Here is a 14,738-nt window from a genome sequence, read left to right as displayed (position 1 = left end):
ACTACAAGCTCTTCAGAAGGGATAGAGAGGGTAGGAAGAGAGCGGAAGTTGCCCTTTATCTTAGGAAGTGGATAGATTGTGAAGAACTGTGTCTGAGCCATGAACAGGTTGAGAGCTTATGGGTGAAAATCAGGGATCGGTCCAGTAAAGGGCATCCAGTGGTTGGGGTCTGCTACAGGCCACCTGATCAGAGGGAGCCTGTTGATGAGGCCTTTTCTCTTCAACTGCGGGAGGTGTCACACTTGGGGGCTCTTGTCTTGTTGGGGGATATCAACCACCTGGATATGTGCTGGGATAGCAGCACAGTGGGTGGCAGACAATCCAGATTCCTGGAGTCTGATGAGGATAACTTCCTGGCCAAGGTATTAGACGGAAAGATCCAAGGTGAAGCCTTACTGGTGCTTACGCATTGCTGCCCACCAATGCAGAGAAAAGCATCAGAGAGGTTAAGACTGGAGGCAGCCTGGGCTGCAGTGATCATGCCCTGGGAGGAGTTTGTGATCTGGAGGAATGCAAGCCTGGCAAAAAGTACCATCCTTGTATTTCAGGAGAGCAAACTTCTGGCTGCTCAAAGAACTGCTGGATGGGATTTCCTGGGAAAGTGTCCTTGAGGGCATAGGTACAGAACAGAGCTGGCATCTCTTTAAGGACACCCTTCTGAGAGCACAAGAGCTCTCCATCCCACAGCAGAGGAAATTGAGCAGAGGAGGTGGCTAAGCAAGGACCTGCAGCTTCAACTGAGGGAAAACATATGTAAAGACAGTGGAAGCAGGGTTGTGTAGCCTGGGAAGAGTATAGGGACGTTGTCCATATGTGTAGAAATAAGATCAGGAAAGCCAAGGCATAGATAAAGCTGAACTTGGCAAGGGATGTGAAAAATAACAAGAAGGGGTTCTACAGGTACATAAGCAGGAGGAGACAGATCAAGGAGAGTATGCCCTCTCCAATAAATGAGGATGGAGAGCTGGCTTCCTCATACATGGAAAAAGCTGAGATGCTCAATAAGAGCTTTGCTTCAGTCTTCACTAGTGGTCAGGTTCCTCCCCATGTCTACTAGGACCCTGAAGCTCTAGGTGCGGGTGAAAGGAGCACATTCTGTCCCACTGTAACAATGGAACAAGTCCAAGACCTCTTGATGAATCTGAATGTATGTAAGTCCATGGGGCTGGATGATATCAATCCCAGGGCTCCAAGCAAGATAGCGGATGTAGCTGCTGAGCTGCTCTCCATCACATTTGAAAAATCATGGCTGTCGGGTGAAGTCCCCAGTGACTGAAAAAAGGGAAACATTGCTCCTATTTTTAAGAAAGGGAGAAAAGATGACCCAGGGGTTATAGGCTGGTGAACGTCACCTCTGTGCCTGGGAAGATCAAAGAGCAGATCTTCCTAGAAGTTATGTTAAGGCACATATGAGACAAAGAGGTGATTCAAGTCAGCCAGCGTGGCTTCACCAAGGGAATGTTGTGCCTGACTAATCTGGTGGCCTTCTATGATGGAGTGGACAGGGGAAGGGCAAATTCCACTTCAAAATGCCACAAAAATGTTCCTCTGAGCAAACAAAAGCCTTTATTGTGATTTTTCTGGGAGCTCATTTGCATGCTGGCTCATAATATCTCTGCAACGTATGTTGCCATGGGTATTCTCTCTGCACCCATGTCAGTGTATCAGCAATGAGCACGGCCTCCCTCATGTCAGACTGCCCAATGCTCCATGGATTTTATGGGAACTGTGAATTTCTTCCTGGATGTGACCAACATAGTGTTGTCATCTACCTGAATTTCTCCAAAGCCTTTGACATGGTCCATCACCACATCCTTCTCTCTAAATTGGAGAGGCATAGATTTAAGGATGGACTGCTCCGTGGATTAAGAATTGGTTGGCTGGTCACAGCCAAAGGATTGTGATCAATGGTTCTATGTCAAGGTGGAGGCCAGTCACAAGCAGTGCCCCTCAAGGCTCGGTCTTGAGACCGAGCTCTTCAACATCTTTATCAATGACAGATAATGGAATTGAGTGCACCCTCAGCAAGTCTGCAGATGACACCAAGCTGACCAGTGCAGTCAATACACTGGAGGGAAGGGAAGGCATCAGGCTGCACAGGCTGGATAAGTGGGCCAATGTGAGGTTCCACAAGGCCAAATGCAAGGTGTTACACTTGGGCTGGGGCAATCCCAGGTGTTTATACAGACTGGGGGAAGAACTCCTTGAGAGCAGCCCTGCAGAGAATGTCCAGGGAGTCCTGATGGTCGAGAAGCTGGACATGAGCCAGCAGCGTGCACTTGCAGCCCGGAAGGCCAACTGTGTTCTGGGCTGCATTAAAAAAAGGGGTAGTCAGCAAGGAGAGTGAGGTGATTGTCCCCCTCTACTCAGCTCTTGTGAGGCCCCATCTGGAGTACTGCATCTAGGCCTAGGGCCCCCAGTACAAGAGAGACACAGAGCTCTTGGAACGAGTCCAGAGGAGAGCCACTAAGATGATTACAAGGCTGAAGTACCTTTCCTATGAGGAAAAGTTGAGGAAACAGGGCTTGTTTAGCTTGGAAAAGAGAAGGCTCCGGGAAGACCTCATTGTGGCCTTGCAATACATGAAGTGAGCATATAAATAGGAGGGGGAATGGCTGTTTATGAAGGTGAATAGTGATAGGACAAAGGGGAATGGTTTTAAACTGAGACAGGGGAGATTTAGGTTAGATACTAGGAGGAAATTTTTCACTCGGAGGGTAGAGAAGCACTGGAACAGGTTGCCCAAGGAGGCTGTGGAAGCCCCAACCCTGGAGGCATTCAAGCCCAGGCTGGTTGTGGCTCTGGGGAGCCTGGTCTAGTGGTTGGCAACCCTACTTATGGCAGAGGGGTTGAAACTAGATGATCTTTGAGTCCTTTTCTATGGACTCATTCTATGGCGATTAGAATATATTTGTATAACTTGAAGACTAACAGTTTACGAGAAATAGCATGCTAAACATTGCTAAGAATCACTGTATTCAATTGAATACCTAATCTTTTGTGTATCATAGAAACTGAAAAATTTAAATCCTTTTTTCAAGATGGTATGTCAGAGTTTCACAACTGCTTTTGACTTGTAAAATAATTCTAAAAAAATTATACATATGTGTATCATTTTACCCAGATAAGCATGAAGAGATATTCCTTAAATAATCCCTTCTGTCATCCATGCAACTCTTCTTTAGCTCACACAAAGGCATTGAAAGGGTGGAAAATGTATCTGTTCATTCACTACAATAGAATAGGTGCATTTCACAACTTGCTTACATTTTCAGAAATAAAGAGGAAGAAACATAAATGCAGCAATTACCAATAGATCACTGATCTCTTTTTTTCTAACTGTAAGGTCACATGGAAACAGACATTTTATACAAAGCTAGTGCAAAACAGAAATGAAAAATGCTGAGATACAACATGTGTTCATTGACCCATCCTATACCTTCTTTCAAGAAAGTATTCCTAAATGCATCATCAGGTATCCTACAGTGGTCCTTTCTCAAGCCTGGAACGTGTTAGGCCTAACCTACATATAAGGAAGAGAAGCTACAAGCCCCACAAAATCTAATTAAACAAAAAAAAGTTTTTGCATAGCATTTAGTTCCAGGTTTTGCAACAGACTTAGAAGCCGGTATAGATGGCCCTCCTGGAGCTGTCGGTCCTGACACTTCCAGAGAGATAAATATAAAGTAAGATATTGATATTTCCTGAAAACAAAGAAGTCGGCCTAACCTCTTCTGCACTGCAGGTTTCTTGACCAGCAGGCAGGCCCTAGACTCAACCTTTCAGCTTACTACTTGAATGAAATGACAGTCTCAGTACCATCCTTTCTTGCTTTGCCAGTTCCAAACCAAACCTAAGTAATGACATTACCAGTTTGGTGCTCCCAGCTGACAGCATATTTCCCTTCTCATTCTCAGCAACAACTCTATTTTCCATTTCCTACAATCAGTTTTTTCCAGTCACACCTTGTTTACCTCAATTAAGTCTAATTAGAATCCTTAGGTTTGCGCATTTCTTATTATTATGTTTTCAAAGCAGTACAATAGATACAGATTGATCCTGTACAATAATGTTCCGTTCCTGTATCTTACTGGCTCAGTGCAAATAGGAACAACATGAAAAGAGTTACAGATTCAGCCTTATTTTATCCCGAACTCCTCTTAGTGCTGTGAAAATAAATAAATAAAATACTTAAAAAACCTGCTCAATTGCTCTGTGAGGTTACAGTTTGAAGTTTGTCAAAGCCAAGGAGATCCAAAATGTAGGTGCACACTAAGTAATTAAGATCAAAGTTTAACACAATTGACTAAGCATTTTTCTTGCACTCCAGATTTAATTTTCACTAATGAAAATGGCTAACATTTTATCTGAAGTTTCCCCTTTAACTGAAGTGCAGAGAGAGAAAACACGCTATGTAAAATTTCAGGGCAAGCAGTCTAAACTGGAAGCAACCAACAAAATGGTTTTATAATGAAAGAGGCTGAGCAACCAAAACTAAGTATTAAAGAAGACCATCTGTAGTGCATATTCATTATATAGTATGACACTGGAAAATGTGCCGTCTTAACTCATTTACCTTGAACTCTTCAACAATAATACTCAAGGCTTCATGTCCAGCTTTTCTCATATCTTCTAACTCCTGCTTATGCTTTTCCTATATAAAACATGGAAAGATTATATACAATATAAGCACACAATATTAATTAAGAGATTACAACTATTTTTCTCATTTTTGCTATCTTTTATAAAAAAAACATATACCTCTTGGATTTTTTATTATTACGTATGTACTCAAAATGCAAGCTTTTCCAAAAGTTAAACTTAGTTTATCTATTAATTTTACTCTAGTACCCTCCAGATCATTCTGAGCAGTTCTGTGTGGGTTTTTTTTGCTATTGTTGTTTTGTTTCTCTGTTTTTTCTGGTTTCTTGATGCACTTGTGGATGGCTAGACTTCTGAAGGACTGTTAGTGAATAAAAACACAACTATAACTTTAAAATGTTGTGGAAGTTTTATTTACTGACTATATTATTAACCCATTTTAACTCTTTTATTATCAGACCTAGCTTTCTCAGAACAGCAATACTTTTTCCTGATATCATTCTTCTTCTAATGCACAGAAACATTAATTTTTCTCTTGCCTTCACACAAAAAATGCTTGCATATGATTTACAGTGTGTCTGTAATGTGAATACTTCATTAGACTCTCATCAGTATTTCATGCTTACCAATGAGCAGCATCATGTTTTCAAACAATAAGTTGGTAAAAAATATGAAAAACTTTCCCCTCCTCTCTCATTATCAGTTTCAGTGATCTGTTTTTGAATCAGCCAGAACACAGATCACAAATGTATTAAATCAGCTTGGAAAATTGGTGCAGAAAATAGAAGGATCTCACAAATCTTATCTTGCAACAATTACAGGTCAAGCCCATACAGAACTTGCACCACATGTCCAATTCTCTTGTGGTTTAACCTGACAGGCAACTGAACACCACACAGCCATTTGTTCACTCTTCCCCAGGTGAGACAGGGAAGAAAACTGAAAACAAAATAGAAATCATGGGTTGAAATAAAAACTGTTTACTAAGACAGAAAAGAAAAATAAAAACAAAACCACAACTATACACACACACATATCCACAATGTAATTACTCACCTGCCAACTGATGCCCAGCTAACAAAACAAATGCCTGCCAACCAACAGCCCACTTGCAAAGCAATGTCTCACCACCCACTGACCAATGTCCAGCTAAACCCTGAGCAGCAGCCCACTCCCCAGACAATTCCCCACAGTTTGATAGCCTTTCTGCATGACGTCACATGGAATGGAATAATCTCTTGCCTAACTCAAGCCAGCAGTCTTGTTGCCTGCTGCCATGCCATAATGGCAGCTGCTGTTCCACTGAGCGGTCTGGTCAAGTTTTCTGCACACTCCTATCACTTAGCAACAGCAGCATACTGATGTGCTATAAATGCATTCTCATCAGAAACCACGACAACATCCACCCCTTATTCTGTAAAATTCACATCATGCTCAGTTCCTACACTTTCCCACACATCCTGATTAATCACATGGGAATCATTCCAGTAGTCTATGGGCAAGCCCTCTGAATTGTCCACAGAGTTCATTTAGTCCATGACTTTGGGCTCCATCTATCGTAATAGTCCTTCAGGGCAGGACAGATGATGCATGGTGCTGGATTATTGCATGTTGAAGCCAGTTATGGTTTTGAGAAAAGGGTTAGAATCTATTTTTCTTCAATCTAGTTGATTCTTACTGTACCATTACTGGTTGCTGGCTCTTCTCAACAAACATCAAATTCCTTTAAGGTACACATCAGATTTCACCGTCCTTACACATAACCTACCAAGTGAATCCAGGACCATGTACAGGCTCGCCTTTGCCCAGACATGTCCAAGACACTCCTAGCCTGTGGGCCACATGTGCCTTGGCCCTGCTCATACTGTGACCCAGCCCCTGATTCATGGCCTTGTGTCAGCTGCTCTTCCCTGCCAAGCACCCCTCTTTCAGTAGACATAAATACATTACTTGTGATTTTTCAAACTGAACATATAGAACACAATCAGAGATTCAACTCAAAGAAAAATCTGATCACGTCTCTCTACTAGACTTTTATAAGACCTATGTGATCAGAGAAAAATGTTCCTTACTAAACTGTTTTCAAGAGTGAAGGACAGGGAGAGCAGAATTTCATCAAAAATCTCTGATCAAAAAATACCTGGAGAACTCACCAAGAACTGAAATATTTCCACTGAACCAGATGCATTAGTTTCACAAAAAAACATGGTTAAATATCTCACTAGTTTTATGTTTTAGTTGCTGTAGTTTTAAATGCTTCCATTAAAATACAAATAAATAAAAAAAGGTTTGTTAGTTGTATACTTCAACAATATCATATACGAGGCTTGAGATGATTCCTATTTACTCACTGCGGTCCATGCAAGCCAAAAGGTTGGACAACCATGCCTTTCCCCGACACAGAAATAACCCAGACTGTATTGCTCAGTGTGTTTTTTGGGTTCACTGTAACAGGCTTTGGATCCTCTATCTCTGACTTTGAAACCTTTAGGGATCAAACTTGAGTCTCCCCCGGTGCTTTCTGCCAGAGGCTTCAAGTGTGGCCATTCTCCCCAGCTGCAATGTAGCGCACATTTTTTACATCTTGTCCTGTCTGGAGTGGCCCAAGGGCTGCAGCATGAACTACCTCCTGTTAAATTTGTTCAAAGGCTTGTTGTAGCTCAGGACTCCATGTAAAATCATTCTTTGTCTGGGTCAGTTGATAGAGACGATTTACAGTCAAACTGTAATCCAGAATATACATTCTCCAGAAACCCACAACACCTAGGAAAGCTTGTGTTTTCCTTTTTCTAGTTGGTGAGGATTTAAATTATTTTGTTGATCAAATCCATAGGGAACTCATGACATCTATCTTGCCATTTTATTCCTAAGAACTGGGTTTCCTGTGCAGGTCCCTTGACCTTATTTTGCTTCATGTCAAAACCAGCTTTTAGAAGGATTTGGTTTATTTTCTCAAAACTACTTCTGCTGTGTTGCCCCACACTAGGATGTCATCAACATACTGCAGGAGTTCAGGAACTTACCCGGTTCCAGTGCAGTGTGGATCAGACCATAGCAAAAGGTAAAACTCTGTTTCCCCCCCTGGGGTAGTCGACTCCAGGTACTAGATGCCCCTCCAATTGAAAGAAAACTGTGCCCTGCATTCTGCTGCCAAAGGGATTGAGAAAAACGCATAGGCGATATCAATTATGGAATAATACTTATTTGCCTTTGGCTCCAGTTTATATTGAAGTTCTAGCATGCCTGGCACTGAAGCACTTAAGAGTGGTGTGATTTCATTAAGGCCATGATAGTCCATTCCTCTCACTCTCCACTGGACTTTCGCACTGGCCATATGAAATTGTTAAAGGTGAGCCAGTCTTTGGCTTTGATTACTCCTTGGCTCTCCAGTTGACATATCAGCATACGGATGGGAATCAGTCTCAGTTGGTGCAACACTGCCATCAGTGTGTTGTCACTGTAACAACTTGCACCTGCTTCTCCCAGTCCTTTGGCAAAGCATCCTCTGAAAGACTGGGCAAGGCAAGAACAGCTGATAAATGTCCTCCATCTGCAAGAAATATATACTGAAGGCCAACAGTATCCTTTTGGATTCTTGAAGTATCCTACTCTGAGGTAATGTATATCAAGGATGCATGGAGTCTCTGGGCCAGACACAGTGGGGTGCTTTAGCCACTCATTCCCAGTTAGGCTTATTTCAGCCTCCAATGCAGTTAGCGCTTGAGATCCTGTTACTCCAGAAATACAGATGGATTCTACTCCCTTATAACTTGATGGCATTAGAGTAAACTACACTAGCATCCTCTAAAGTCTTATACTTCCATGCTTCTAATACGCCAGGCCATAAAATCCATACATTCCAATAAACCCGATTGTCTCATTCCTCCACATGACTAGAAAATAGGGCCCCTCTGGTTCTGGTTATTGTATTCATGAATGCAAACCAAAAGACTTGTTATCCAACTCAGGATCAAACCGCCTTCTTTGTCTAGGAGACTGTCCACTGGAAACTAGAGCAGCTATTTTCCTGGAAGAATCCCCTATTTGAATTGCTCTTCCTCAAAACTCTTGTATACCTGCCTCTAGGGTTGAGGTGGATTTGATATCCCACTTTCTCATATCCTTTCCATAATCATGCAGGTAAAACTAGAAGGTGGCATGCAGTATATACCCACTATATCCCCTCCCTTGAGAACAGGAATGCTCAATTCTAATGGCTGAGATACTGGATTAATAGCGGAGATACTGAATACTATATAGGTAGGGAATAAGAGATACTGTCTCTGAATTGCTGGAACTCCCAGGTCTGTTTCTCCACAGATGAGAAACAAACCCATAGGGAGTAAGAGAGATTTCCTTCATATTGTCAAAGTAGACTAGCCACTTCATCTACCGCTGGATTTTCATTATCTTTCCAAACCATTGCTGCTTCTGCTTGCTTACAAGATGGTGCACTCTGTACAAATTTTTACCGTACAGATTGTGGGAACTTGGTGTTGTCTGTATCTTGGGATAACTGATCACCATTGAGGTCATACATACATTACCTCCAGCACAGCCAATTCCATTATGTGCTGAATAACTTTATCCCTAGTGATCCACTTGCCTAGAAAATATATCAGGTCTTTTCTGAAGGGACATCTTCCTTTCATGGCTGACAAAAGTCATCTCCACAGGGTGAAGGCTTGTGTACCTTTTCCAATTGCTTTTATAGAATGGTTTGAGTTGGAAGAGACCTCTAAGGTCATCTAGTTCCAACCCACCTGGAACAGGGCAGGAACACCCTCTAGACCAGGTTGCTCAAAGCTCCATCCAGCCTGGCCTGGGTGGAGGCCAGGGTCAGAACATCCAGAACTCTCTGGGCAATCTGTTCCAGTGTCTCACTACCCTCACAGTAGGGTCTCTGGGCTGGACACAGAATTTCTTTGTAATATCTAGTTTAAGTCTACTCTTTTTTGGGTTATAATCTTTTCCCTTCGTCCTGTCGCTATATACCATTATATTAAATCCCACCACAGTTTTCTTGTAGGCCTCCTTCAGATACTGGAAGGCTTCTATAACGTCCTGCAGGAAACTTCTCCAAGATGAAAAGGCTCAACTCTCTCAGCTTGATTTCATAGCAGAGGTGCTCCAGTCCTCTGATCATCTTTATGGCCCTCCTCTGGACCTGCTCCAACACTTCATGTCTTTTTTGTGTTGGGGGCTCCAGCAAAGAATGCAGTACTCCAGGCAAGGTTTTACAGGACAGAGTAGAGGGGCAGATGCATTTCCCTTTACCAGCTGGTCACGCTTCTCTTGATGCAACCCAGGATACGGTTGGCCTTCTGGGCTGCAAGCGCACACTGCCAGCTGATGTTGAGTCTTTCATCAATTGACACTCTCAAATCCTTCTCTTCAGGGCAGCTCTCAAGCCATTCTCCAATCAATCTGTCTTTGTGCTTGGCATTGCCCCAACACAGATATAGGACCTTGTACTTGGCCTTGCTGAACTTCATGAGGCTGGCATAGATTCACCTCTCAAGCCTGTCCAGGTCCCTCTGGATAGCATCCCTTTCCTCCAGCATGTCAACTGCACCACTCAGCTTGGTGTCATCTGCAAACCTGTTGAGGGTGCACTTGGTCCCACTGTCCACATTACCGACAAAATGTTAAATAGCACTGATCCCAGCGGTGATCCTTGAGGATCCATTGGATCAACCAGATGAATATATGCTCAGCTGGCTGACAGTTTAAGTCTTGCATATCTTGCAGCTCACTCATTGTTAGCAACTGGACAGAAATGAACTCTGACTCTTCCTCCCCCTCCTGTCCTTGTGATGGCCGTGACTCATCCTCATTTTTTTCTTCCATCCTTGTTTTAATAGTAGATTCTGTCCTTACTAAAAAAGCTGACTTCTGTGGACATTTTTTTCTCTTGTGTATAGGACTGGTTGATGCTGGCACAGACTGATTCTCTGACTGAACTGCAAGGCCTGTTCCAGGGGTTGAAACAATTGCATGGCCTGTTGCAGGACCTGGAGAAACTGCATGGCTGTTGCACTGCCATCAAATCTAGATACTTCTTGCTCTTTAGAGTGCTGAACAGTGTTGAACTTGGCTCAGTAGATGGGCCAGGTCCCACCAGACTGCACTGATTGTGCGTTTTTAGAATTGCCAAGGTAACAACACAACTTTCCAAATATTTCACTAGTTTTTCAGGATTCTGAAGCTGCTCAGAGGTTAAGTTCCAAAACACTGGGGAAGCCCACTGTTCTAGGTACCTGCTCATACCATTCAACAATCCCTGTCACCCACAACTATCCAGTCTCAGGGCTAATCTCTGGGAGATATTTGTAAATAGTGGTTTAACCTTAAACAAAACCTGAAGCATACTGAGTAGACATAACAATAGTAACATGCTGGTTTGAACATTCCCTCTTGTCTCCCCATAGCCTGGTTCCCCAAGCAAATAGAGTCGAGTGAAATTATTAATAATTGTATCCCAAAGTATGAATATGGCTGCAATATGAAATACAAATACCAAGTAAGTTTCCTGACCAGTGTTACACCATACAGAAAAATGATAACCTTAATCTATCCTCTGGAAATTGTTGACAGTGCCACAGGGAACACACATAGCAAGTAGCTGTATGATCAAAGAAGCAAATAAATAAAACAAAGCATGTTCAATTATGAAAGTCATACATTACCATTAAAAACAAATTAATCAGTCTATAACTCCATTAAATCCGATTAGAAAACTCTGCTAAGTCATTTGGTTCCATCTTAGCAAAAAGAGTCTGAAATCGTGGTTATACAGACCAATTATTAACTCAAACATAGTTAGATTCAGATTAACTTGAACAGAATTTCTTTTTGCAAAGCCCTGTAAGAACAATGAAATGAAGCAAAAAAGCTGAAGATGGAAACATTTTGAAGTGTAAATAACTCCTACTTCCAGTAACAATACACAACAATATCTATGCACATCTGTTTAATTGCACTGACATGCACATATCATAAACTAGCTCAGCTTAGACGTTTCATGTAGAAAGGGGCTGAGCTAGTCAAATTTTTACAGCACAATACTATAAAACTGGTTTAAAGAAAAAAATGATTTAATGCTTAATTCTGCAAGTCAAATTTAAATTAGTTCACTGTGAGAAATGAACAAAAAGAACAAGTAAGCTGTAACTACTATAGTAGAATAACAAAGATTCAAATATTAGATAAAAAGAAATCTATAGAATGAGGAAATTCACTTTTAATACTTGTTCTAACAGGAAAAAAAAAAAAAAAAAGAAAGCATTCCTTATTAAAAAAGACCTTCAAACTAGAATAGTAAGATTCTTAGTGTTCTTACTAGAACAGTAGGATTTCAAGTGAAGATCTGTCTGAAGTACTTTAAATTTGACAGTAAGATACAGTAGATCAAGTGTGCTCACCAACTAAGTGAGATATTTAGTTCCAGTAAATTTTATCACGATCTAAAGGGCTACCTAGGCTATGGGTATACAGAGATCTCTACAGTGGATTCTAAGATTCCACAGGTACAAGAACAATGAAGATTTATCTTTTATTTATTATGGATTATCACAAACCTAAGGTAAATATACTATGATTAAAAGGCAAATATTTACATCAACAACAAGCTATTATAGATACTACCAGGAAGCAAATTGATGTATGTAGTAGATATTGAGGGAGTAGAACTAAAAATAATCACAACAAACAGATTTAAAAAGAGAATTAGTTATAATAAACACAGCAAATATATATAACAAATTCATCAAGTTATCAATACTACTCAATGTACTTTATTATAAAGTTACTGGTAATATAACAACAACTACACTAATGACAGATTATATTTGCCAAAACTACTTCTGACAGATTATACAGACAAATATAAATAATAAATATAAATTTAATAAAACTACTGGTACCAACTGCATCAAACTAATCCCAGATATGTATTTGGGGTGTGTCTGTGTGTAAGTGTGCAGTGCCAAAAACAACTTCAAAGGGGCCTAAGAAAACTGACCTCAAAATAGTTTAAGTATGAAAAACTATCTCAGAAGAAACTGATGCCTGAAAATGGGATCAGGAGCAGTACCAAATAAATAACAAAATTGCATTTTGAAGACCACCAGCATCACAGAGTTTGCAGTCACATAGGCTTCCACAACAAAGGCTCAGTTTGTCTAGAAAATCTTGAAGAAAAGTTTGCAATATGGGGAATTCTGAGACAAAGACTCCACTTTGGAAAGAAAATTTTTAGATCATAGAAATGAAAGAGAGCATGGGACACTGCCTCTTACAGTACACAAGAAATGCTAATTCGTTACACCTGAGAAAATCCCTGGAAAAGGTTTCCGATTTTCCAACAAAATTTTACTTTTCCCGGACTACTTCCTGCTTTTCAGATGTAAAGTTCTTATAAAAGTTCCTTGGTGCTATCCTTTTTGATGGCATTTTCAGGAGGCCACCTGTACCCTTCAAGCATTTGCTCCTGGTTCACAGGTCAGGTTCCCAACGTAGCAGTCCTCAGCCTGGAAGGTATTTTCTCCTGCCAGTGTTTTAGCAGTTATTTCCTGCTGATTGTGATTCCAGGGCCAAGTCAGAATCACAGAAACACCAAGGTTGGTAAAGACGTACAAGATCATCCAGTCCAACCATCCACCTATCACCAATAGTTCTCACTAAACACTAAATATCCCTCAACACAAAATCCAAACATTCCTTGAACACCTCCAGGTCGGTGACTCCACCACCTCCCTGGGCAGCCCATTCCACTGCCTGACCACTCTTTCACAGACAGTAGTATTTTCTAACGTCCAGCCTAAATTTCCCATGGCGCAGCTTGAAGCCATTCTTTCTAGTCACCTTTATGGCTGCTCCCATCATAAATATATTGACCCTTACTAGCAGTGACAGGCAAATCAAGATGCAAAGCAAAAAAATGGAGTGTGTCTTCTTAGAATAATTTTCTCAAATTTTCCAGTATTTGAAACTTGTCTAAAGCCACACGCCAAACGGGAAGTGACAAAACAAGCTAGAGTAGCAACACCAAGATATACTTAAACGAACATAAAGATCCCATTTAACACATTTTAAGAGTACTGACTTTCTTTACATACTCCCCGAAGTAAAGGAAATTAATTGATAGGAAAGAACTAATAGTAAGAAATCAGCTTTGCTTCATTCAGATTTATCAGCCAACGTCTATGACAGTTTGAAGAGAATATTATTTATTACAAGTACACTGATCTCCTTCTATGACCAGGTGACCTATCAAGTGGATGAGGGAAAGACTAGGGACATAGTCTGCCTAGAATTTAGTAAAACATTTGACACTGTATCCCACAGCATTCTCCTGGAGATTCTGGCAGCATATGACTTGGATAGTGGGTACTCTTTGCTGGGTAAAAAACATGCTGGACAGCCAGACCCAGAGACTGGTGAATGCAGTTAAATTCAGCCGACAACTGGTCTCTAGGGGTGTTCCTCAAAGGGGAGTACTGGGGTCAGTCCTGTTTAACATCTTTATTGATGATCTGGAGGAGGGGATGACAAGTTGGAAATGCTCATCTGCTGAAGAGTAGGAAGGCCTTACAGAGGGATCTGAACAGGTTGGATCCATGGGCTGAAGCCAATTGTATGAGGCTGAAGTGCCATGACTGGCATTTTGGTCATAACAACCTTATGCATGGCTACAGCTTTGGGCAGAGTGGCTGGAAAACTGTGAGCTGAAAAAGGATGCTGATGTTTGCTGACAGCTAGCTGAACAGGAGCCAGCAGTATGCGAAAGTGGTCAAACAGATAGATGGCATCCTGGCTTGTATCAGAAATAGGGTAGTCAGCAGGACTAGGGAGGTGGTCATCCCTCTGTACTTAGCCTTGGTGAGGCAGCATCTTGAATGCTGTGTTCAGTTTGGGGGCTCTCACTACAAAAGAAACTGGGCTTTGGAGCATGCCCTAGGAAAGACAGCAAAGATGGTGAAGATCTGGAGCATAAATTATGAGGGGAAGCTGAGGGACTGTTCAGTCTGAAGAGGCTCAGGGGAGACCTTACTGCTCTCTACAACTACCTGAAAGGAGGTTGTAGTGAGGTTGAGGGTTGGTCTCTTCTACCAAGTAACTAGCAATAGGATGAG

General features: G+C 41.5%; 1 protein-coding gene across 13 annotated transcripts in view; it reads right to left on the bottom strand.

The window, feature by feature from the left end:
* Nucleotides 1-14,738, bottom strand: part of CCDC91 (coiled-coil domain containing 91) — a 218,620-nt gene that overhangs the window by 147,487 nt on the left and 56,395 nt on the right. For all 13 annotated transcript variants that reach the window (XM_090147880.1, XM_090147900.1, XM_090147893.1 and 10 more), the window contains one exon: nt 4,577-4,654. In XM_090147880.1, coding sequence (XP_090004006.1) covers nt 4,577-4,654 — 78 coding nt within the window. The remainder of the gene's footprint in view (nt 1-4,576; nt 4,655-14,738) is intronic.

The sequence above is a fragment of the Phasianus colchicus genome, chromosome 1 (genome assembly GCF_987193195.1).
Source record: "Phasianus colchicus chromosome 1, bPhaCol1.hap1.1, whole genome shotgun sequence".
NCBI lineage: Eukaryota > Metazoa > Chordata > Aves > Galliformes > Phasianidae > Phasianus > Phasianus colchicus.
Note: the sequence above shows the minus strand (reverse complement) of the source record. Positions and strands in the feature narration are given on the sequence as shown.